The sequence below is a fragment of the Micropterus salmoides genome, unplaced genomic scaffold, assembly GCF_014851395.1.
Source record: "Micropterus salmoides isolate LMB-PRFRI ecotype aquatic unplaced genomic scaffold, ASM1485139v1 Ms_hic_scaffold_1, whole genome shotgun sequence".
Lineage (NCBI taxonomy): Eukaryota > Metazoa > Chordata > Actinopteri > Centrarchiformes > Centrarchidae > Micropterus > Micropterus salmoides.
Window position 1 is genome coordinate 57,496,305 of NW_024040040.1, and position 24,539 is coordinate 57,520,843.

Genomic DNA, 24,539 nt, shown 5'->3' on the forward strand with positions numbered 1-24,539 from the left:
GTGTGAACCTGCTCTCACTGAGCACCATGGTGGACCTGCCAGTTCTAGGTGTTCTCTAGTGTTCTAGGTGTTCTCTTGGATTCTCCTGTGTTCTCTAGTGTTTCTCTGGTGTTCTCTTGTGTTCTAGGTGTCCTGTGGTGTTCTCTTGTGTCTAGGTGTTCTGTGGTGTTCTAGATGTTCTCTGGTGTTCTCTAGTGTTCTACGTGTTCTATATGTTCTCTTGTTTCTAGTGTCCTGTGGTGTTCTCTGTGTTTTGTGGTGTTCTCTGTGTTTTAGGTGTCCTGTGGTTTCTCTTGTGTTCTAGGTGTTCTCTGGTGTTCTAGGTGTTCTCTTGGGTTCTCTGGTGTTCTCTAGTGTTCTATGTGTTCTACATGTTCTCTTGTGTTCTAGGTGTCCTGTGGTGTTCTCTGGTGTTTTGTGGTGTTCTCTTGTGTTCTAGGTGTCCTGTGGTGTTCTCTTGTGTTCTAAGTGTTCTCTGGTGTTCTCTAGTGTTCTACGTGTTCTACATGTTCTCTTGTGTTCTAGGTGTTCTGTGGTGTTCTAGATGTTCTCTAGTGTTCTAGGTGTTCTAGGTGTTCTCTTGGATTCTCTGGTGTTCTCTAGTGTTCTAGGTGTTCTGTGTTGTTCTTTTGTGTTTGTGTTAACTCAGATGGGGCCCTCAAGCCCTGGATTCAGATCAGGAAACCCCGTTAGAAAGCTCAGGAGAAGCAGCAGAGGGAGGGCGGACTGTAGTCCACGGTTCAGTGTGCTGGTTCAGAGACAGCTGACTGGAGGTCTCAGGACTAAACCCTCTGAAACCACGTTGTACATCACGCTCTGTGTGTGTGTGTGTGTGTGTGTGTGTCCAGGTGGGCGTGGCAGGTCGCCGCTGTGAGGAGTGCGTCTCTGGTTGGTTTGCTCTGTCATCTGAGAGTCCGGACGGCTGCTCTCAGTGTTTCTGTTCAGGACTCAGCAGGGACTGTGAGGAGCAGGGTGGACTCTACAGAGTACCTGTGAGTACAAGTACACAGCTGTACTACATATGTACATTTATACAACATTCATCTTTCTATATATATATAAATGTATACCCACGTACATGAACCCAGTTTTTCTAGAACACAAAGTAAACATTTACTTTGTTTACTTTGTGGTCCCCCCCCCCAACCCCTCCTTCTACAGATCAGCCTGGCTCGCTCTGCTGCTCTCCTGCCATTGGTCAGTCAGTCTAACCTGCAGGGTGTAGTATCTGGTGTTTACCAGCAAGGCGGCGACATGCTGCTCGACACCCGACATCTCAACACCACCGGGCTGGTTGGCCCGCTCTACTGGAGACTGCCCCCCCAATTTGAAGGCGCCCAGGTACTGTTGCCCAAACTGTTGACTTACAATATTAACCCTTGACGTTCATCTTTAGCTGTGTCTGAAATCACCCACTACTCACTATATAGTGAGCTCGCCATTTTGTAGTGCTGTCTGAATGGACAGTGATAATTAGTATACCCTATATACATTTTGAAAAGTAGTGCACAACCGATGGTTACTAACCAAGCCGTGTATACCATCATGCATCGCACTGATAGGAAAAAACTGATTGTCCGACGGCAATGATTACTTAACGGGGCCGAAATAACGATGGGAGTAGTGTCCGAGAGTGTTGTTTTAACAATGCGAGTGAGCTGACTGTGTAGTGACTCCCTGTGTTGTACTTCATTGTGTAGCTGCTGTCGTACGGCGGCCTGCTGTCTTACGTCGTCACCTTTTATGCTGAGGAGGGCTCGGGGCTGTCCAATCAGGAGCCTCAGGTCCTGATGAGGGGCGGGACCCTAAGGAAGCTGGTGATATACACTGACATGGTCGCCCCTAGCAACGGCATCGGGACACAGCACGACATCAGAATGACAGAGGTATTGGTGCAAGGACTCATGGGAAGCGGAGCAGCTTACATGTTACAGGTTGTTAACGTGTGTGTGTGTGTGTGTGTGTGTTGCAGCACCGGTGGAGGTATTTCAACTCGGTGTCGGAGAGGTCAGTGAGTCACACTGACTTCATGTCCGTCATCAGTAACATCGAGTACATCATCATCAAGGCCTCGTATGGGAGCAGACTGCAGCAGAGCAGGTACTAATACTGACATACTCCACATATACTGTATATGTATGTATGTATATGTACACATACTGTACATACATGTGTACATATACACACACAGTCGTTGTTTTTTGCGAAGGATCTCTAACATAACCATGGAGACAGCAGTGGAGGGCGGGGTTAGAGGAGGAGTCAGATGTTGGAGGTGGTGTGGCCAGACTGATCGAGTCCTGCATCTGTCCACCTGGATACGCCGGACTGTCCTGCCAGGTAAGGTCTCGCTGTGTCGCCACGGTGCCCCCAGAACAGCCAGTACGCTGCTGAAACCTCCTTTAGCAGGCAGAGAGACCCCGATCAGAACCTGGACTCAGGGGGGGCATTCTGGATCAGCTCTTAATGGACTGATGGTAATAAGGAGCTGCAGAGATCAACTGCTGGACTGGTTTTCATTAGAGACGGGACGATCCTGAAGTTTGTTACGTTGGTCAAAAAGGCGCTTCATTGTTTAATGTGAGAGTTAAAGGACGGTGCCATCCAGAGATAATGCGTCTCGGAGGGGCATTAGAAAATTACAGGTCTCTCTCAAATTCAAATTCAAATTAGCTTTATTGGCATGAATGTATAACACAACATGCCAAAGCATCATACAAACTACATAAGAACAATCAACCCCATACATTTCATTAAACAAGTAATTAAGCGTGTGTGTGTGTGTGTGTTTTTGTGTTAAAAAAATTAAATACATTAAAAATAAAAATAATAAATAAAACGGTAAGTGTGTTGTGTGTGTGTGTGGTGTTTTAAAAAATGAAATATATTACACCTTAAAATAAAATAAATAGATACCGTAAACGTGTGTGTGTGTGTGTGTGTATTAATAGACAAAAAATAAAAAATAAATAATTGATTAAAAAAAAAATAATAATTTTTTAAAAAAAGGAAATCAGTATCAAAGTAAAAACAAAACAATTACTAAAATATCAAACAATCACAATTATACAATGTACAATTATTTATCAGTCTGAGGCTCCACTGGTTGTTCTCCCAGTTAAAACGGGAGTTTCTGTGTGTCTGATATGAATTCGAATTCGGGTATATTTGGAAAATGTTTGCAAAGTGTTTTTGTCTTTGTGTTTTATATTTAGGGCATGAGGTTAGAAAGTGCAGCTCTGTCTCTACCTGTCCCCTGTCTCTACCTGTCCTCTGAGTCTCTACCTGTCCTCTGAGTCTCTACCTTTCCCCTGTCTCTACCTGTCCCCTGTCTCTACCTGTCCTCTGAGTCTCTACCTTTCCCCTGTCTCTACCTGTCCCCTGTCTCTCCCTGTCCTCTGAGTCTCTACCTGTCCTCTGAGTCTCTACCTTTCCCCTGTCTCTCCCTGTCCTCTGAGTCTCTACCTGTCCTCTGAGTCTCTACCTGTCCTCTGAGTCTCTACCTTTCCCCTGTCTCTACCTGTCCCCTGTCTCTACCTGTCCTCTGAGTCTCTACCTTTCCCCTGTCTCTACCTGTCCACTGTCTCTACCTGTCCTCTGAGTCTCTACCTGTCCTCTGAGTCTCTACCTTTCCCCTGTCTCTACCTGTCCCCTGTCTCTACCTGTCCTCTGAGTCTCTACCTTTCCCCTGTCTCTACCTGTCCACTGTCTCTACCTGTCCTCTGATCTCTACCTGTCCTCTGAGTCTCTACCTTTCCCCTGTCTCTCCCTTTCCTCTGAGTCTCTACCTGTCCTCTGAGTCTCTACCTGTCCTCTGAGTCTCTACCTTTCCCCTGTCTCTACCTGTCCCCTGTCTCTCCCTGTCCTCTGAGTCTCTACCTGTCCTCTGAGTCTCTACCTGTCCTCTGAGTCTCTACCTTTCCCCTGTCTCTACCTGTCCCCTGTCTCTACCTGTCCTCTGAGTCTCTACCTTTCCCCTGTCTCTACCTGTCCTCTGAGTCTCTACCTGTCCTCTGAGTCTCTACCTTTCCCCTGTCTCTACCTGTCCCCTGTCTCTCCCTGTCCTCTGAGTCTCTACCTGTCCTCTGAGTCTCTACCTGTCCTCTGAGTCTCTACCTTTCCCCTGTCTCTACCTGTCCCCTGTCTCTACCTGTCCTCTGAGTCTCTACCTTTCCCCTGTCTCTACCTGTCCCCTGTCTCTACCTTTCCCCTGAGTCTCTACCTGTCCACTTTCTCTACCTGTCCTCTGAGTCTCTACCTGTCCTCTGAGTCTCTACCTGTCCTCTGAGTCTCTACCTGTCCCCTGTCTCTACCTGTCCTCTGAGTCTCTACCTTTCCCCTGTCTCTACCTGTCCCCTGTCTCTACCTGTCCTCTGAGTCTCTACCTTTCCCCGTCTCTACCTGTCCACTGTCTCTACCTGTCCTCTGAGTCTCTACCTGTCCCCTGTCTCTACCTGTCCTCTGAGTCTCTACATTTCCCCTGTCTCTACCTGTCCTCTGAGTCTCTACCTGTCCCCTGTCTCTACCTGTCCTCTGAGTCTCTACCTTTCCCCGTCTCTACCTGTCCACTGTCTCTACCTGTCCTCTGAGTCTCTACCTGTCCCCTGTCTCTCCCTTTCCTCTGAGTCTCTACCTTTCCCCTGTCTCTACCTGTCCACTGTCTCTACCTGTCCTCTGAGTCTCTACCTTTCCACTGTCTGTACCTGTCCTCTGAGTCTCTACCTTTCCCCTGTCTCTACCTGTCCACTGTCTCTACCTGTCCTCTGAGTCTCTACCTGTCCCCTGTCTCTACCTGTCCCCTGTCTCTACCTGTCCTCTGAGTCTCTACCTTTCCCCTGTCTCTACCTGTCCCCTGTCTCTACCTGTCCTCTGAGTCTCTACCTTTCCCCTGTCTCTACCTGTCCCCTGTCTCTCCCTGTCCTCTGAGTCTCTACCTTTCCCCTGTCTCTACCTGTCCCCTGTCTCTCCCTGTCCTCTGAGTCTCTACCTGTCCTCTGAGTCTCTACCTGTCCTCTGAGTCTCTACCTGTCCCCTGTCTCTACCTGTCCCCTGTCTCTACCTGTCCTCTGAGTCTCTACCTTTCCCCTGTCTCTACCTGTCCCCTGTCTCTACCTGTCCCCTGAGTCTCTACCTGTCCACTTTCTCTACCTGTCCTCTGAGTCTCTACCTGTCCTCTGAGTCTCTACCTGTCCTCTGAGTCTCTACCTGTCCCCTGTCTCTACCTGTCCTCTGAGTCTCTACCTTTCCCCTGTCTCTACCTGTCCCCTGTCTCTACCTGTCCTCTGAGTCTCTACCTTTCCCCGTCTCTACCTGTCCACTGTCTCTACCTGTCCTCTGAGTCTCTACCTGTCCCCTGTCTCTACCTGTCCTCTGAGTCTCTACATTTCCCCTGTCTCTACCTGTCCTCTGAGTCTCTACCTGTCCACTGTCTCTACCTGTCCTCTGAGTCTCTACCTGTCCCCTGTCTCTACCTGTCCTCTGAGTCTCTACATTTCCCCTGTCTCTACCTGTCCTCTGAGTCTCTACCTGTCCCCTGTCTCTACCTGTCCTCTGAGTCTCTACCTTTCCCCGTCTCTACCTGTCCACTGTCTCTACCTGTCCTCTGAGTCTCTACCTGTCCCCTGTCTCTACCTGTCCTCTGAGTCTCTACCTTTCCCCTGTCTCTACCTGTTCACTGTCTCTACCTGTCCTCTGAGTCTCTACCTTTCCACTGTCTGTACCTGTCCTCTGAGTCTCTACCTTTCCCCTGTCTCTACCTGTCCACTGTCTCTACCTGTCCTCTGAGTCTCTACCTGTCCCCTGTCTCTACCTGTCCCCTGTCTCTACCTGTCCTCTGAGTCTCTACCTTTCCCCTGTCTCTACCTGTCCCCTGTCTCTACCTGTCCTCTGAGTCTCTACCTTTCCCCTGTCTCTACCTGTCCTCTGAGTCTCTACCTGTCCCCTGTCTCTACCTGTCCTCTGAGTCTCTACCTGTCCCCTGTCTCTACCTGTCCACTGTCTCTACCTGTCCTCTGAGTCTCTACCTTTCCCCTGTCTCTACCTGTCCTCTGAGTCTCTACCTTTCCCCTGTCTCTACCTGTCCTCTGAGTCTCTACCTGTCCCCTGTCTCTACCTGTCCCCTGTCTCTACCTGTCCTCTGAGGCTGATAATTTGGTTTGGTCTGCTTGAGTTGGTGTTGCTGTCCTGAGGCTGTTGGGGACTTGTTACTGCAGAGAGGATTTATGAATTGGGGTTATTAAACCTTTGTTCCAGATGTCTGGAAAAGTTCCAGTTGCTAGAATAGTATTGAATAGTTTTAGTATATTTGATTTTATGGTCTGAGTATTTGATCATTTCGTTGAGGATTCCATCAATACCACAAGGCTTTTTTCCTTTCAGGGACTGGATGACTTCTGTTAATTCTTGTTCTGTTACTGGGTAATCTAGAGGGTTCTGGTTGTTTTTTTTATCACTGCCTCCAGAGTTTTCCATTTCGTGAATATCTTGTACTGATCATCATTTTTTGTAATATTACTGTATAATTCACTAAAGTGATTAATCAAGTATTTCCATCTTGGATCGCCAGTTCATCCTGCTGGGTTTTGTTTAGGTTGTTCCATTTCTCCCAGAACTGGTTGGACTCAATGGATTCCTCAGTTTCACAGAGCTGCTTCTTGCTGTGTCCTTTCTTAGTTTTTAGGGTGTACTTGTATTGTTTCAGAGTGGCCTCATATTGACAGCGTATGTTGTGGTTATCTGGGTCCCTGTGCTTTTCATTTGATAATTCAATTCAATTCAATTTTATTTATATAGCGCCAAATCGCAACAACAGTTCTCTCACAGCGCTTTTCATAAAAGAGCAGGTCTAGACCGAACTCTATGATGTTATTTACAGAAGCCCAACAATTTCAGGGACTTTCCTTAAAGTTTTCCTTAGGTCTTTGCATTCAGTGTCAAACCATTTGTTATTGTTCATTTGTTGAGGTTTTTGTTTGGAGGCTTTCAAATTAGACAATGAAGCCAAATGATGAAATATTGAATTGATTTTGTCCACAGCAGAATTTACACCAGAATTATTCTGGGGAAATGTTTCAGTTAGAAATAAATGAGTTAAATCATGTATGTTTTGATTTTCCAGTGCCTTTAGGTACACCCCCATGCTGTCTGGGCTCCATCTGTATGGGTATGTGCTGTTAAACAGTTCACAGGCACTAGGGGCCCCAGACTTAGACTGAGCCCTTTTCAGATAGATAGAGATTTTGCTGTGGTCTGAGAGGGGTGTGAGGGGGCTGACTGTGAAAGACATTGGATCTAGATCTGTAATGAAATAATCTACCGTACTATTGCCAAGCGCTGAGCTGTAAGTGTAGCGACCCAGAGAGTCCCCTCGTAGCCTGCCGTTGACCCTGTACGGACCCAGAGGGTCCCCTCGTAGCCCGCCGTTGACCCTGTACGGACCCAGAGAGTCCCCTCGTAGCCCGCCGTTGACCATGTACGGACCCAGAGAGTCCCCTCGTAGCCCGCCGTTGACCCTGTACAGACCCAGGGGGTCCCCTCTTAGCCCGCCGTTGACCATGTACGGACCCAGGGGGTCCCCTCGTAGCCTGCCGTCAACTCTGTACGGACCCAGAGGGTCCCCTCGTAGCCCGCCGTCACTCTGTACGGACCCAGAGGGTCCCCTCGTAGCCCGCCGTCAACTCTGTACGGACCCAGAGGGTCCCCTCGTAGCCCGCCGTTGACCCTGTACAGACCCAGACAGTCCCCTCGTAGCCCGCCGTTGACTCTGTACAGACCCAGAGAGTCCCCTCGTAGCCCGCCGTTGACCCTGTACAGACCCAGGGGGTCCCCTCTTAGCCCGCCGTTGACCATGTACGGACCCAGGGGGTCCCCTCGTAGCCTGCCGTCAACTCTGTACGGACCCAGAGGGTCCCCTCGTAGCCCGCCGTCAACTCTGTACGGACCCAGAGGGTCCCCTCGTAGCCCGCCGTCAACTCTGTACGGACCCAGAGGGTCCCCTCGTAGCCCGCCGTTGACCCTGTACAGACCCAGACAGTCCCCTCGTAGCCCGCCGTTGACTCTGTACAGACCCAGACAGTCCCCTCGTAGCCCGCCGTTGACTCTGTACAGACCCAGAGAGTCCCCTCGTAGCCCGCCGTTGACTCTGTACAGACCCAGACAGTCCCCTCGTAGCCCGCCGTTGACCCTGTACAGACCCAGACAGTCCCCTCGTAGCCCGCCGTTGACCCTGTACAGACCAAGCGTACGGCAGAGCTGGAGAAGCTGCATACCGCTTGTGTTAGTCAGCTTGTCAAAGCTCTTTCTAGCAGGACATTCAGGGAGGGGGAAGCAGGTGCTTCCAGGTAAGTGTTTGTCTCCCTGGGTGTTCATAGTTGCAGCTCTTTCCCCTGTTCGAGCGTTCAAGTCCCCACAGATTAACACATTTCCCATGATTTCATAATGGTTAACTTCCTCCTCAAGAATAGAGAAAGTATCTGGGTTGTAGTAGGGGGATTCTGATGGAGGTATATAGGTGGCACACATGTAGACATGTTGCTCAGCACAAATCATCTGTTTGTTCATTTTCAACCATATATTAGCTTCTTCTTCTTTAATAACTGTGATGGACTGGCTCAGTTCTGATTTACACCATATAATCAGGCCTCCTGAATCTCTGCCTTGGGTTATTGTGGGATTTTTTGTTGATGGTATAATAATGTCAGTGTAGCCGTGAGGACGACCAGTGGAAAAATCTTCTCTGCACCATGTCTCCTGTAAAACTATGATGTCAGAGTCTTTTAACTCGCTATTAAAATCTGGATTTCTGCTCTTTAAACCTAAAGCTGATGATCTCAGACCTCGAATGTTCCAACATGTTATTGTGAACGATTTCATCTCCAAGTGTAATCTGTTCAAAAATTAGACAAACACCTTAAAAAACAAATAATAATTAAAGCTGCAAGCAGCGTTGGGCGGGCCCTTGCACTTGTAAGCGTGTCCGCGTGTGAGCCGGCCGAGTTGCATATTCTGGAGCTCTGCCGGTGCGGCTGTGAATTTCCTACGCGGTTCCGACGCCGCATGAATGTGCTATATGTCACTTCCTGTGTCCCCTATGTGGAGCTACATAGCACTTGCCGCTATGAATATAAATCGGTATTGGTGTGTAGATGTCTGCGGGGTGGGAGAGTTATCAAGCACGTAAAGTTTGTTTCAGATGTGAACATGTACACTGAACAATAATGTACCCAAACAATAAAATAAATTCCTTTTATATTTCCCTGCCTTGTTGTTTATGTGTACATACAGAGGAAGAATGTGAGAACAGCACACATTTCATCGTTACTGTGTGTTAGAGCATGGGAGAACAGTGGATACTTTTAATACAGCCCACACCCCTAATACTGTGTAACTATAACAAGTAGAGAACAGAAGAAAAAGATGTTCTTTCTTTACAACTGTCTGCATAGCTTATTCATATTGTGTAATGAATGAAAATAAATAGGCCTACTAGGCTCCTCTCTACTTTGACATTTAAGATTAGCTTGTTTGATCCACCTTCATACACATGTGACATTACTGTACAACTTGAGAAAGGTGAGTTGTTTTCTGCTCCAGCCTGCCTAAAAGAAAAGCGTTTTTGGGATTAAATGGACTTAATTAGCTGCTGCAGTGCAGGATGAACTCAGAATAGACCCATTTCTCACCTTATTATTCTAAATCATGCAACGAAGAAGAAGAAATGCATAATAAATCCTGGGACAAAATCTGTCCACAAATACTGTACAGCATGTAGTCTGATGAACAAGACTTGTGTTATAACTGACTTGGGCAGTGAAATGTTTAATTTTTTTATTCATGTGGTCATAGTTGTCCACAACTCAAATCAGAATATAAGAAGAAATGTTTTATACCACCTCAAGAAGGCTTCCTATCAGAAAGGTAGGAAGGTATTTCAAATGTACAACTGCAGTACTTAAATCTAAGTAAAGTAATTTCCCGGACATTTTTGTGTTACTTTACTTTTAATAGACGCATGTAACAGGTTTTATACTTCCTGTGAGTATAATCCAATCAATCTTATTTTCATACTGTATATCCGTTGTGTAATTTGATAAATTGTGTTGTATGTCGTGCTCGCATCTTAGAGAAGACTCTGACTGCAACATGCGTCTTTGTAAAGAGAGAAACGGACAGAAAAAGTCTCTAACTCTGCCTGTCAGCTCGCTCTGCTCCGTTAAAACTGAATTTACCATACAGAATTGAATACGAGTGCACTCCAGATTTAGCTGCAGCCAGCTGACCGTGTGCTTCTCCCTATACCGCAGTTCTGTGTCCATGCATGCAGCAAACTGAAAGCACTGTCTGTCGGAGCGTCTACGTGAAAAGAGAAGGAATACATTGCTGGTAGTATTGTCTTCAGAGTTGTTAAACACCTCAGTGCACTGAAGGAAGCCATCTGACTGTGTGAGGGGCAAGATCGTTGATGTCTGCAGGCAGAGTAGGAGCTCTCCTGTCTGACTGGTCCACCAATAGCAGAGAAGATGACCCCTTGAGTTATCAAGCACGTAAAGTTTGGTTCAGATGTGAGCATGTACACTGAAGTTACAACAACTTCCTGTGTCATGGCGAAGACTTGATCTCTGACGCCACGGCACGGACACACCCATTGACGAAAACTCGCAAATAGCACAACTTTTCATCTTCAATGCCTTTAGAAGGCACAGCAGAAATTTGAGGTCGGTCGGACTAAATCCCTAGGAGGAGTTCGTTAAAGTACGAAGTGTGTAAATCATCCAAAATTTGACGTAAAATTCAAAATGGCCGACTTCCTGTTGGGTTTAGGCTATGGCTCCAAGAGACTTTTTTGTGCATCTGGACAAGATACACGTACCACAGAAAATTCGTGCACGTAAGTGAAACGTGCGGCGGGGGCTGCTTCGTTAAAGGTCACTTCTGTTGCCAGCAGGTGGCGCTATGACTGTGGGTGAATGTCGGCATGTACATGTGTTCAGGGCGGGACTCTCATCCTAGATGTACAGTTTGGTCCAGATGTGAGCATGTACACTGAAGACAACAACTTCCTGTTTCATAGCGAATCATTGACGCCACGGACACGCCCATTGACGAAAACTCGCAAATAGCACAACTTTTCATCTTCAATGCCTTTAGAAGGCACAGCAGAAATTTGACGTTGATCCGACTAAATCCCTAGGAGGAGTTCGTTAAAGTACGAAGTGTGTAAATCATCCAAAAATGGCCGTAAAATTCAAAATGGCCGACTTCCTGTTGACTTTAGGCTATGGGTTCTTGAGGCTTTTTTGTGCGTCTTGATACGATACATGTCCCCAGAAAATTTCGTACATGTAGGTTGAACGTGAACGAGGGGCTAATCTTTTCCAATTTTCTAGGTGGCGCTAGCGAGTCATTTTGCCACGCCCATGTGCGAAACTTGTAGAATACGAAATTTTTCACCGGTTCTGACATGTTTGCAAATTTTGGTGAGTTTTCGAGTATGTTTAGGCCATGTCATTTGGGCCTACTTTGCAGAAAAAAATAAAAAATATATATATATTTATATATATATATATAATCCGAGCAAATTCAATAGGGACCTCGCACGGTCGTGCTCGGGCCCTAAATATATATATTTATATATATATATATATATAATCCGAGCAAATTCAATAGGGACCTCGCACGGTTGTGCTCGGGCCCTAATAATAGTAAACTAGATTGATGTATAAATAGTATAAAAAATTATACTAGTAACAAACGAAAAGGAAAATTGTGTTGTAGGTAAATGAATAAAATATTAAACTTTGAGTGACATTTTAGAGTGTATCATGTGTGAAATACTGTTAAGAATATTACTATTCGTTTAAAATGATATCCAACGTGCTAAACTATGAACGATTGTGTCTCTAAGAGGTCTCTGCAGCTACAGTCAAGCCCGAAATGATTCATACCCCTGGCAAACTCTTGACTTAAAGTTACTTTTATTCAACCAGCAAGTTGTTTCTTGATTAGAAATGACACAGGCATCTCCCAGAAGATAATAAGACGATGTACAAGAGGCATCATTGTGGAAAAAATTATAACTCATCTTTTGTTTACATTTGAACAAAAAGTGGCATGTCCAAAATGACTCATACCGTCTCAATAATCAATCGAAAAGCCTTTATTGGCCTTTACTGGCTATTACAGCAATCAAACGCTTGCTATAATTGTCTTAACTGGTATTTTTGCCCATTCATCTTTAGCGATGAGCTCCAGCTCTCTCAGGTTGGAGGGTCTCCTTGCCATCACCCTGATCTTTAGCTCCCTCCACAGATGCTCAATGGGATTTAAGTCAGGACTCTGCTGTGTGTTTTGGGTCGTTGTCGTGCTGAAATGTCCACTGGTCCCAAAGGCCAAGTTTCTCTGCAGACTGCCTGATGTTGTTGTTGTTGAGAGTTTTGCTCCTTTTTCATGGTGCCGTTTACTGTGATTAGGTCCCCTGGTCCACTGAAAAACAACTCCAAAACATTAGGTTCCCACCACCAGGGCACAGTCCCTGTCTCTCTTTCTCTGACCCGTCTCTCTCTCTCTCTGACCCATCTGTCTGCAGGAGTGTGCTGCAGGTTTTTTCCGTCAGCCTCTGTCTGAGTTGTCGTCTCAGAGTCAGAAGTTTGTTCGTCCGTGTGTTCAATGTCGCTGCAACAACCACAGTGAGATCTGCGAGCCGGAGACGGGACACTGTCAGGTAACATGCTAACACCTGCCAACACTTGCTAACACATGCTAACACATGCTAACAGAGAGACGGGACACTGTCAGGTAACATGCTAACACCTGCCAACACTTGCTAACACATGCTAACAGATGCTAACAGAGAGACGGGACACTGTCAGGTAACATGCTAACACCTACCAACACTTGCTAACACATGCTAACAGAGAGACAGGACACTGTCAGGTAACATGCTAACACCTACCAACACTTGCTAATACATGCTAACACATGCTAACAGAGAGACAGGACACTGTCAGGTAACATGCTAACACCTGCCAACACTTGCTAATACATGCTAACAGAGAGACAGGACACTGTCAGGTAACATGCTAACACCTGCCAACACTTGCTAATACATGCTAACACATGCTAACAGAGAGACAGGACACTGTCAGGTAACATGCTAACACCTACCAACACTTGCTAATACATGCTAACACATGCTAACAGAGAGACGGGACACTGTCAGGTAACATGCTAACACCTACCAACACTTGCTAATACATGCTAACACATGCTAACAGAGAGACAGGACACTGTCAGGTAACATGCTAACACCTACCAACACTTGCTAATACATGCTAACACATGCTAACAGAGAGACAGGACACTGTCAGGTAACATGCTAACACCTACCAACACTTGCTAACACATGCTAACAGAGAGACGGGACACTGTCAGGTAACATGCTAACACCTACCAACACTTGCTAACACATGCTAACAGAGAGACGGGACACTGTCAGGTAACATGCTAACACCTACCAACACATGCTAACACATGCTAACAGAGAGACGGGACACTGTCAGGTAACATGCTAACACCTACCAACACTTGCTAACACATGCTAACAGAGAGACGGGACACTGTCAGGTAACATGCTAACACCTACCAACACTTGCTAACACATGCTAACAGAGAGACGGGACACTGTCAGGTAACATGCTAACACCTACCAACACATGCTAACACATGCTAACAGAGAGACGGGACACTGTCAGGTAACATGCTAACACCTGCCAACACATACTAACACGTGCTAACAGAGAGACGGGACACTGTCAGGTAACATGCTAACACCTACCAACACATGCTAACACATGCTAACAGAGAGATGGGACACTTTTTTTTCAGGGCTGTCAGCATCACACCAGTGGGCGGAGCTGTGAGCTGTGTGCCCCGGGGTATTATGGGAACGTCAGCGGCTCCATCATTGACTGCTCGCTGTGTGCCTGCCCCCTACGGCACAACAGGTAACACTGCACGCTGTCCTGGAAAATTCTGTCATTCCTGGTGAGGGACTTGAGTCAGGTTAAAGATTAGAAACTACAGGAAGTGGTCACACCTAACTGTTTCTCTGGCATTTCGGACTTTAACTTTGAGTGTGTGCAGTTTCAGCCCCACCTGCGTGTCAGACGGAGCGCTTGGTGATTTCCGCTGCACCGCCTGTCAGACGGGCTACGAGGGGAGGTACTGCGAGAGGTGAGTCATTACATCACACTGGTCTCTACGCCTGAGGGATCAGCACGGACGGTGACATCACCTGATGGTCGATCGCCACGCTGACTGTGAGCTGTCGTCCTGCAGGTGTTCTGTTGGTTACTACGGTGAGCCGTCGGTGCCGGGCGGCGTGTGCTCGCCGTGCAGCTGCAGCGGGTGGGGCTCTCTGCAGCCGCTGTGTGACACGCAGAGCGGACAGTGTGAGTGCAAGGCCGGGGTCAAAGGTCAGTCCTGTGACCGGTGTGACGAGCGCCACGTCCTGCAGGGAGGAGAGTGTGTGTGTGAGTAACGCCGACACACACACACACACACACATACTTGTTGCGTGTTGTCAGTGGTGACGTCTTTGTGTTTGTGTGCAGCGTGTGATGACGAGTGCACCGGCCTCCTGCTGGACGACCTGGACATCATACACAAGCACTTCCTGTCTGTCAACCTGAGCGGCGTGGCCTTGGCGCCCTACAGCCAGCTGGTGTCACTGGAGAACCAGACCAGAGACATCCAGGTAAGCACACCTGGTGACCGGCAGCCGCAGACTGTATGAAGGAAGTGGGTGTGGCCATGTGATGTCACCCGTTGCTTTGTGGCTTTGAAGTCTCCAGTTTGGCATTTTGGCCATAATTTGGACGCAAGAGCAGAGCTGCGGGGAGATACGTATTGCTATGATTGACAGGTTGCCGTGGTAGAGACCTGTCAGCCAGCTTGTAGCCCCGCCCTAAAGCCTCCCCTGCTTCCTGGTCTCTGTTCCTCTAAATGGGACCATAATTTACTAAATGAACATCATGCTGTGACTTGAAACTAGCGACTGAGACCAGAAACTCATCAGGAAAATGTTTACTGAGGGAAAGACTTCTTTCTGCAGCCGGGGGAGGTTAAGGTGTTTTAGCCCCTCCCCTTCTTTTATCCCGTCTGTGTGCGCGGCGCTGCCCTCTGGTGGCGTGGAGGTCTCACAAAGACTGCTGTGTTTGTACAGGTGGAGTCGGGAAACCGCTCGCTCGCTCTGCGTCTGTCCAGAGTGGAAGACGAGCTGAGTCACGTGACCTCTGACCTCAGCGCTCTGCTACAGCAGGTACCCACGATTCACTGTGTTCAGGGCTCATTATGATGTAATAAATCTGTTATAACTGCAGAGGATTGTGGGTGTTTCATATTTTCCTGACTCCTGATTGGCTAGGTCACACGTCTGTCTAATGTCCTGGACAAAGTGGGTGTGTCCACCAATGACACCCTTTCCCAGGGTGCACTGCTGCTGGAGAACATCAGCAGCCTTCAGGACAACATCCAGGGTAAACAATAACAGGAAATAAACAGTGTGACCGTTAACGCATCACAAGTGACATCATCACCTTAACAAATAAGAACTCTGACATCTGATTGGCCCAGTGCTTCAGAGGGAGGCGGGGCATCTGAACCAGACCACAGAAGAGGAGCTGGATTCAGCCAATCAAATGCGTCTGCTGAAGGAGGTGGAGTCCATGTTGGAAACCATCAGAGCTGTCAACCTGACGGCTGCCAGCATCTCAGCCAATCAGGAGCTCAGGTGTGTTTGTGTGTTTGAGAAATAAAAGCAGTTTGACTTTTCTACGTTTAGTTTGACCGCCCGCCCTCTCTCTCTCTCTCTCCCTGCAGCCTCGCACAGCCTCTCCTCACCTCGCTGCAGGTGGACTTCCTGTCCAGAAAGGTGGCGGTGGACAACAGGCTCCGCCCCCTTTCTGCTGCTCTCACCGCTGGCATGGAAACACTGCAACACACGCGCACACACCTGAGCGAGGCAGCAGAACGAAACACAGACACACACACTCTGCTGGACGCCACACACACTCTACTGCTCCACTACCAGGTGAACACACACACACATAAATAAAGGTATTTAACCTGCTGTGATGATGTCACACTGCACCCGTCGAGGTCGTCTCTGATGTAATGATGTAACGGCGTCTCCTCCCTGCGTCAGTCTCTCCATCAGAACCTGACTCAGGTGTGTCTCTCTGTGGACGGCGTGATGGAGGACAGCCAGATGCTGCTGGACGACACTGTCAGCCTGACGGAGGAATTGACCAACACCACCGCGGTGAGAGCCTCTGCTGACGCCGACGCCGACCGTATGACTCGTGACTCTGTACTAACACACCTGTGTGTGCAGCAGGTGGAGGTGTTCAGCGGGCAGGTGGATCAGTGGCGCCCCCTGCTGGCGAAGCAGGTGGACACTTTGGTTGTTGGACTGAGAAAGACGGACGCTCCGGAGAACGTTTACCGTGCAGAAAGCCACGCCCAGCTGCTGCAGAGCCACGCCCACTCCCTGCACAGGTAACCGTGCAAGTGTGTGCGTGCGCATGTGCGTGTGTGCGCGTGATAAAAATTAACCTCGCCGTCTTCTCTCTCAGGTCTCTGTCGTCAGTGTGTAACGTTTCTCAGAACGGTAGCCGATTGGGTCAGCTGGACAGTGACATCACAGAACGTGTTGACTCTGCCCAGCAGGCGGCCTCGATCGCCCGCGTCTCCGCCTCCCTCGCTCTCAACATGGTAAGCGTGTGAAGACACACCTGTGTTACGCAGGTAAACTGGAGAGACACTGCCGTCACCTGACATGTTGACGTGTGCCTGCACGGATCTGATTGGCCAATGCAGCATTTTTGCTCAATGACATCACACATTGACACCCAGTTGAGCCAGCCTTCTGTGTTTCAGAGCGTCCAATCAGAGCAGCCGCTGTCAGAGGAGGGCGGGGCCAAGCTGAATGTCAGCTGTGCTCTTCTAGAAGAAAGTCGACGAATCAACGAGACGGCTCAAGGTTAGTGTCCGGCGTCCATGTTGGAGCGCTGAGGAGGCTACGACCTTCCTCACATGAACACGTGTCTCCTCATGGTGTCCAATGACTTCACCTCGCCGTGTCCGCGGTCTCTCTGTCTGTCTTCCAGTCCTGCAGCTGGATGTCTCGAGGATATACAGTAGACTGGGATTGGTCAGAGAGAGTGTCCGGAACTCCAGCCTCCTCCTCCGTCAGCCAATCACAGAGCTGCAGAGTCTCTCTAACGGTGAGATGGTGTTTCAGGCTCCGCCCCCTCACGTATCAGTAATTTACCCTGTCGATCTGTCTGTACCGATCCATACGATCCTGTCCGTCAGGTTCGTCCGTGGCGCTGCAGCAGGTGCAGCTTCAGGCGGCAGCGGCGAGCTCCGGCCTGCAGGAGGCGCTGCAGCGGCTGCACAGACTCAGACAGCAGCTGCGGGATTCTTCTTCTGTGGTGGAAAACACCAACAACACAGTGAGGGAGACCAACCAGCTGGTGACTCGCACTCAAGCCGCAGGTCAGTCACCAACGCTCATTAAGATCGACCGTATAAAGACGACAGACGTGTTCACTTCCTGTTTCTTGTGTGCTCAGCCAATGAGATGCAGCATAAGCTGGAGGAGGCGGAGCGTCGTACAGAGCGCCTGATGGACCGGATAAAGCCACTGAGCATGCTGGGAGAAACACTGAGCCGGAATCTGTCTGACATCAAAGAGCTGATCGATCAGGCCAGGAGGCAGGCCGCCTCGGTACATAGACACACTCACAAGTACACACTGGGGAGTACACACACTGGGGAGTACACTTAGAGAAGTACACACTGGGGAGTACACTTAGAGAAGTACACACTGGGGAGTACACACACTGGGGAGTACACTTAGAGAAGTACACACTGGGGAGTACACTTAGAGAAGTACACACTGGGGAGTACACTTAGAGAAGTACACACTGGGGAGTACCCATAGAGAAGTACACTGGGGAGTACACGCTGGGGAGTACACTTAGAGAAGTACACACTGGGGAGTACACACTGGGGAGTACACATAGAGAAGTACACTGGGGAGTACACTTAGAGAAGTATACACTGGGGAGTACACACACTGGGGAGTACACTAGTGAGTACACACTTGGGAGTACACACTGGGGAGTACACTAAGAGAAGTACACACTGGGGAGTACACATAGAGAAGTACACACTGGGGAGTACACTTAGGGAAGTACACACACTGGGGAGTACACACACAAGTACACACACACAAGTACACATAAAGAAGTACACACACAAGTACACATACAGAAGTACACACACTGGGGAGTACACATGGAGAAGTAAACACACACAGAAGTACACATAGAGAAGTGCACTCACACAAGTACACTTACAGAAGTACACACACAAGTATACTTACAGAAGTACACACTGGGGAGTACACACACCCAAGTACACTTACAGAAGTACACACCCAAGTACACTTACAGAAGTACACACAAGTACACTTACAGAAGTACACACTGGGAAGTACACACACACACAAGTACACTTACAGAAGTACACACTGGGGAGTACACACACACAAGTACACTTACAGAAGTACACACTGGGGAGTGCACACTGGGGAATACACACTTGAGAGTACACACTGGGGAGTACAAATACAGAAGTACATACTGGGGAGTACACATACAGAAGTACACACTTGGAAGTACACATACAGAAGTACACACTGAGGAAGTACACGTATAGAAGTACACAATGGGGAGTACACATACAGAAGTACACACTGAGGAAGTACACGTATAGAAGTACACAATGGGGAGTACACATACAGAAGTACACACTTGGAAGTACACACTGAGGAATACACACTTGAGAATACACACTTGAGAGTACACAGTGGGGAGTACACATACAGAAGTACATACTGGGGAGTACAAACTGGGGTATACACACTAAGGAGTACACACTGGGGAGTACACACTGGGGAGTACACATACAGGAGTACACATACAGAAGTACACACTGGAGAGTACACTGGGGAGTACACAAACAGGAATACACATACAGAAGTACACACACAAGCACTTACAGAAGTACACACACAAGTATACTTACAGAAGTACACACTGGGGAGTACACACACCCAAGTACACTTACAGAAGTACACACAAGTACACTTACAGATGTACACACTGGGAAGTACACACACACACACAAGTACACACTGGGGAGTACACACACCCAAGTACACTTACAGAAGTACACACAAGTACACTTACAGAAGTACACACTGGGAGGTACACACACACAAGTACACACTGGGGAGTACATACACACAAGTACACTTACAGAAGTACACAATGGGGAGTGCACACTGGGGAATACACACTTGAGAGTACACACTGGGGAGTACACATACAGAAGTACATACTGGGGAGTACACACTGGGGAGTACACATACAGAAGTACACACTGGGAAGTACACATACAGAAGTACACACTGAGGAGTACACACTGGGGAGTACACACTGGGGAGTACACACTGGGGAGTACACACTGGGGAGTACACACACACAAGTACACTTACAGAAGTACACACTGGGGAATACACACTTGAGAGTACACACTGGGGAGTACACATACAGAAGTACATACTGGGGAGTACACACTGGGGAGTACACATACAGAAGTACACACTTGGAAGTACACACTGAGGAATACACACTTGAGAGTACACAGTGGGGAGTACACATACAGAAGTACATACTGGGGAGTACAAACTGGGGTATACACACTAAGGAGTACACACTGAGGAGTACACACTGGGGAGTACACATACAGAAGTACACACTGAGAAAGTACACGTATAGAAGTACACAATGGGGAGTACACATACAGGAGTACACATACAGAAGTACACACTGGAGAGTACACTGGGGAGTACACAAACAGGAATACACATACAGAAGTACACACACAAGCACTTACAGAAGTACACACACAAGTATACTTACAGAACACACTTACAGATGTACACACTGGGAAGTACACACACACACAAGTACACACTGGGGAGTACACACACCCAAGTACACTTACAGAAGTACACACTGGGAGGTACACACACACACAAGTACACACTGGGGAGTACACACACACAAGTACACTTACAGAAGTACACAATGGGGAGTGCACACTGGGGAATACACACTTGAGAGTACACACTGGGGAGTACACATACAGAAGTACATACTGGGGAGTACACACTGGGGAGTACACATACAGAAGTACACACTGGGAAGTACACATACAGAAGTACACACTGAGGAGTACACACTGAGGAGTACACACTCAGGAGTACACACTCAGGAGTACACACTCAGGAGTACACACTCAGGAGTACAAACTGGGGTATACACACTGAGGAGTACAAACTGGGGTATACACACTGGGGAGTACACACTGGGGAGCACACACTGGGGAGCACACACACACAAGTACACTTACAGAAGTACACACTGGGGAGTACACACTTGAGAGTACACACTGGGGAGTATACACTGGGGAGTACACACTGGGGAGTACACACTGGGGAGTACAAACTGGGGAGTATACACTGGGGAGTACACACTGGGGAGTACACACTGGGGAGTATACACTGGGGAATACACACTTGAGAGTACACACTGGGGAGTACACATACAGAAGTACATACTGGGGAGTACACACTGGGGAGTACACATACAGAAGTACACACTGGGAAGTACACATACAGAAGTACACACTGAGGAGTACACACTGAGGAGTACACACTCAGGAGTACACACTCAGGAGTACACACTCAGGAGTACACACTCAGGAGTACAAACTGGGGTATACACACTGAGGAGTACAAACTGGGGTATACACACTGGGGAGTACACACTGGGGAGCACACACTGGGGAGCACACACACACAAGTACACTTACAGAAGTACACACTGGGGAGTACACACTTGAGAGTACACACTGGGGAGTATACACTGGGGAGTACACACTGGGGAGTACACACTGGGGAGTACAAACTGGGGAGTATACACTGGGGAGTACACACTGGGGAGTACACACTGGGGAGTATACACTGGGGAGTACACACTGGGGAGTACACACTGGGGAGTATACACTGGGGAGTATACACTGGGGAGTACACACTGGGGAGTACAAACTGGGGAGTATACACTGGGGAGTACACACTGGGGAGTACACACTGGGGAGTACAAACTGGGGAGTATACACTGGGGTGTATACACTGGGGAGTACACACTGGGGAGTACACACTGGGGAGTATACACTGGGGAGTACACACTGGGGAGTACACACTGGGGAGTACACACTGGGGTAGACTAAGGTTCAGCTTTTTTATCTCATTGTTTGTTAAGTCATACGATACTAGTTGGCTTGGAGGGATGGCGCCCTGAACCGTCTGCCTGATGGTAACAGTTCTTACTCGCCAAACAGGGGACGCCTGCCCCCTCTTCACCTGTCAGGACTCGCAGGGCGCCGTTATGCTAGCTGCTGTTCTCCGGGAACCTTCCTGGACATCCTTTGTTTTTATTATCGTCGACTCTAAACAGCCAGAAAATCCATGAATCTCTGTAAATACTTCACGTGAAATAAGAATAACCTGTCTCTCTGTTTGTCCACCGAGAGACGTCACAGTCACATGATGATGATGATAATGATGATGTTGATGATGTCATCAGATCAAGGTGGCGGTCCAGGCGGACAGAGACTGTGTTCGGTCCTACAGACCACCCACTGAGTCCAGTAACTTCAACACTCTGAGTCTGATCCTGAAGACGTCCAGTCCAGATAACCTGCTCTTCTACCTGGGCAGCAACACCACGGTACTACACACAGTACTGCACACAGTACTACACACCGTACTGCACACAGTACTACACACCGTACTGCACACGGTACTGCACACAGTATTGCACACGGTACTGCACACGGTACTGCACACGGTACTGCACACGGTACTACACACGGTACTGCACACAGTACTGCACACAGTACTACACACAGTACTACACACGGTACTACACACAGTACTGCACACGGTACTACACACAGTACTGCACACAGTACTACACACAGTACTACACACAGTAATGCACACAGTACTACACAAGGTACTGCACACGGTACTGCACACAGTACTACACACAGTACTACACACGGTACTACACACAGTACTGCACACGGTACTACACACGGTACTACACACACACTGCGTACTGCGTAGTAGTCTGCAGTATGAAACTGTTAAATATATTTATTTTGCAGTACTCTAGGCCGGGCTTTACTGGTTTCCGGTTTTATGGTGCTTTCAGACCAAAAGTGAAGCGAGCGTTCGGGGCGGTGAGTTTACAGAAGCGACACGAAGGGGGCAGGGCCGGCGATGCGAAGGAATTCGCGTGAGCATGTCGCTGAGTCGCGAAAGCCTATCAGTGTTGAGATTGTCCGTACGTCACCGACGGCTTCAGAGCGATGTGTGGAGAGGGAGAGCTGAGAGCTGCTAAACTTGGGGGAGAGGAGCAGGAGCAGCGCTGCAACCTTTGGACAAATAAAAACCCGTAGTCGGACTGGATTCTGCTCTGACAGCTACGCCGTTTGCTCGCGGGAGGAGCTCAGAGTAAACTGCTTTTATTAAATTAGCTTTTTACTTTAGTTTTTGGGATTAAAACGTTGATTTATCTTCACTGGAGCTTCTCAGCAGCTTCCGTGCACATCCGGTTCTAGTGTTGTTAGCGTCGTTAGCTCTGTCGGACTACGACTTCATATTTATATAAAAACCGGACAAAGCTGGACGTTACTGGGAGAAAAGAGAGCGAGCAGGTTGAACTACCTGGTGAGCTCAGAAACGTTATGCCAGCTGTCGTTGTACTTTACTGTGACCAAGTTAGCGTAGCATAGCCCTGATCGATCCGAACTCCATTCAGAAAACAAACATTTTAGAAGCTGCTGTCCTGCTGACAGACCTGACAAAGCATCAGTTCAAATGTTTAATTAAATTTGCGTTTGGTCTGAATGCGGCATTAGAAAGCATGGTGGGACACAGCTGGCGAGGTAGACTGGTCCGATGCACACTGCAGATTGTGCTTTTGTTTGCGTACTACTACATTTAGCCTACATCAGTACACACTGCTAGTACAGCAGGCAGTTTCGAGTACAGCTCGAGCCTTTGTTTCTGTCTGCTGTGTTCAGGTGGACTTCCTGGCAGTAGAGATGCATGATGGGAAGGTTTCCCTGCTGTGGGACGTGGGTTCGGGCAGCACCAGACTGGACTTTCCCGGACTGGACATCACCAACAACAGATGGACCAGAATCAACGCTACACGGTAAACACACCTGAACATCAACGGCTTTCGACCACTTCACATGAGCTTCCTCAGCAGATGAAGGCGTGCAGGCGTCATGTGACTGTACACGGTTTCACTTCATCCTGATCACAACGAACCTTTGAGCCAGTATGGACCAGGAGTCCTGGACCAGCTGAGGAAGACCATGTAATGTGGTGGAAAGCTCCTGATCGGCATCTAAACTACTTCTTCTAAAAACTAACAAGATTTTCAGGTCGTCATTTCACAAAAGCTGAAATACGCCTCCTTCTTGGCCAGCTGTCCCTCTATTTCACATGTACGCATCACACCGAAACGTTTGGTAGGCTATGTGACGATGTCATGTGATGATGTCATGGCATTGGCAGGTTTGGGGCCCACGGCGCTCTGTCGGTCCATCAGCTGGAGTCCGAGTCGGCTCCGCTGCCCACGGTAACAGCGACATCACCGGGACCGTCACGGGTTTTAGACATCGACAGAAACACGGTGATCCACATCGGAGGACTGGGAGCTCACACTCAGGTAACACACACACACACACACATCAGGGGTCCAGGTGTGTGTGGAAGAGTACAGGTGATAACTGTGTGTGTGATGTCAGAGCCCCACAGCGCTGAGGACCTCCACCTTCCAGGGCTGTCTGGGTGAAGCATCGCTCAACGAGAGAAACGTCGGTCTGTGGAACTACGACAGCCGAGAGGGAGAGTGTGGAGGCTGCTTCAGCAGGTACGAACACAGGTGTATGACTAACAGAACACCTGGAGGACCACAGGTGTAGAATCTGTGAGCACACCAACTGGCCCCCACTTCCAGTGGGAGGGGCCTGGAAGTTAAATCTGCTGATTTCCAATGGAACTTCTGAATGGTATTTTTCAGACCTGACAAATCTAAAGGTCTAACTCGTCTGTCTCCACCTGTCTGTCTCTACCTGTCTGACTCTTAGTCCCCAGGCGGAGGAGACGTCCTTCCACTTTGATGGATCTGGATTCTCATTGGTTCAGAAGTCTCTGCGAGCAACCTCCACCTCCATCGTCCTACTGTTTAAAACGCTGTCTCCGGGCGGATTGCTGCTGTACCTGGCCTCCAACAACACGGTATGACACACATCACTGGTTTTGT

General features: G+C 48.5%; 1 protein-coding gene across 1 annotated transcript in view; it reads left to right on the forward strand.

Moving 5' to 3' along the window:
• LOC119888490 (laminin subunit alpha-1-like) overlaps nt 1-24,539 on the forward strand; it is a 69,684-nt gene that overhangs the window by 34,165 nt on the left and 10,980 nt on the right. The window contains 31 exon segments of the mRNA XM_038699102.1: nt 128-137; nt 277-286; nt 391-410; nt 650-688; nt 781-992; nt 1,162-1,341; nt 1,701-1,886; nt 1,973-2,100; nt 2,210-2,246; nt 2,248-2,340; nt 12,584-12,718; nt 13,882-14,000; nt 14,140-14,229; nt 14,335-14,528; nt 14,610-14,752; nt 15,221-15,316; nt 15,422-15,533; nt 15,631-15,787; nt 15,877-16,087; nt 16,202-16,318; nt 16,391-16,554; nt 16,632-16,770; nt 16,936-17,038; nt 17,166-17,282; nt 17,374-17,556; nt 17,634-17,788; nt 21,780-21,923; nt 23,287-23,420; nt 23,789-23,942; nt 24,022-24,146; nt 24,364-24,514. Of these exon segments, the coding sequence (XP_038555030.1) occupies nt 128-137; nt 277-286; nt 391-410; nt 650-688; nt 781-992; nt 1,162-1,341; nt 1,701-1,886; nt 1,973-2,100; nt 2,210-2,246; nt 2,248-2,340; nt 12,584-12,718; nt 13,882-14,000; nt 14,140-14,229; nt 14,335-14,528; nt 14,610-14,752; nt 15,221-15,316; nt 15,422-15,533; nt 15,631-15,787; nt 15,877-16,087; nt 16,202-16,318; nt 16,391-16,554; nt 16,632-16,770; nt 16,936-17,038; nt 17,166-17,282; nt 17,374-17,556; nt 17,634-17,788; nt 21,780-21,923; nt 23,287-23,420; nt 23,789-23,942; nt 24,022-24,146; nt 24,364-24,514 (3,858 nt within the window).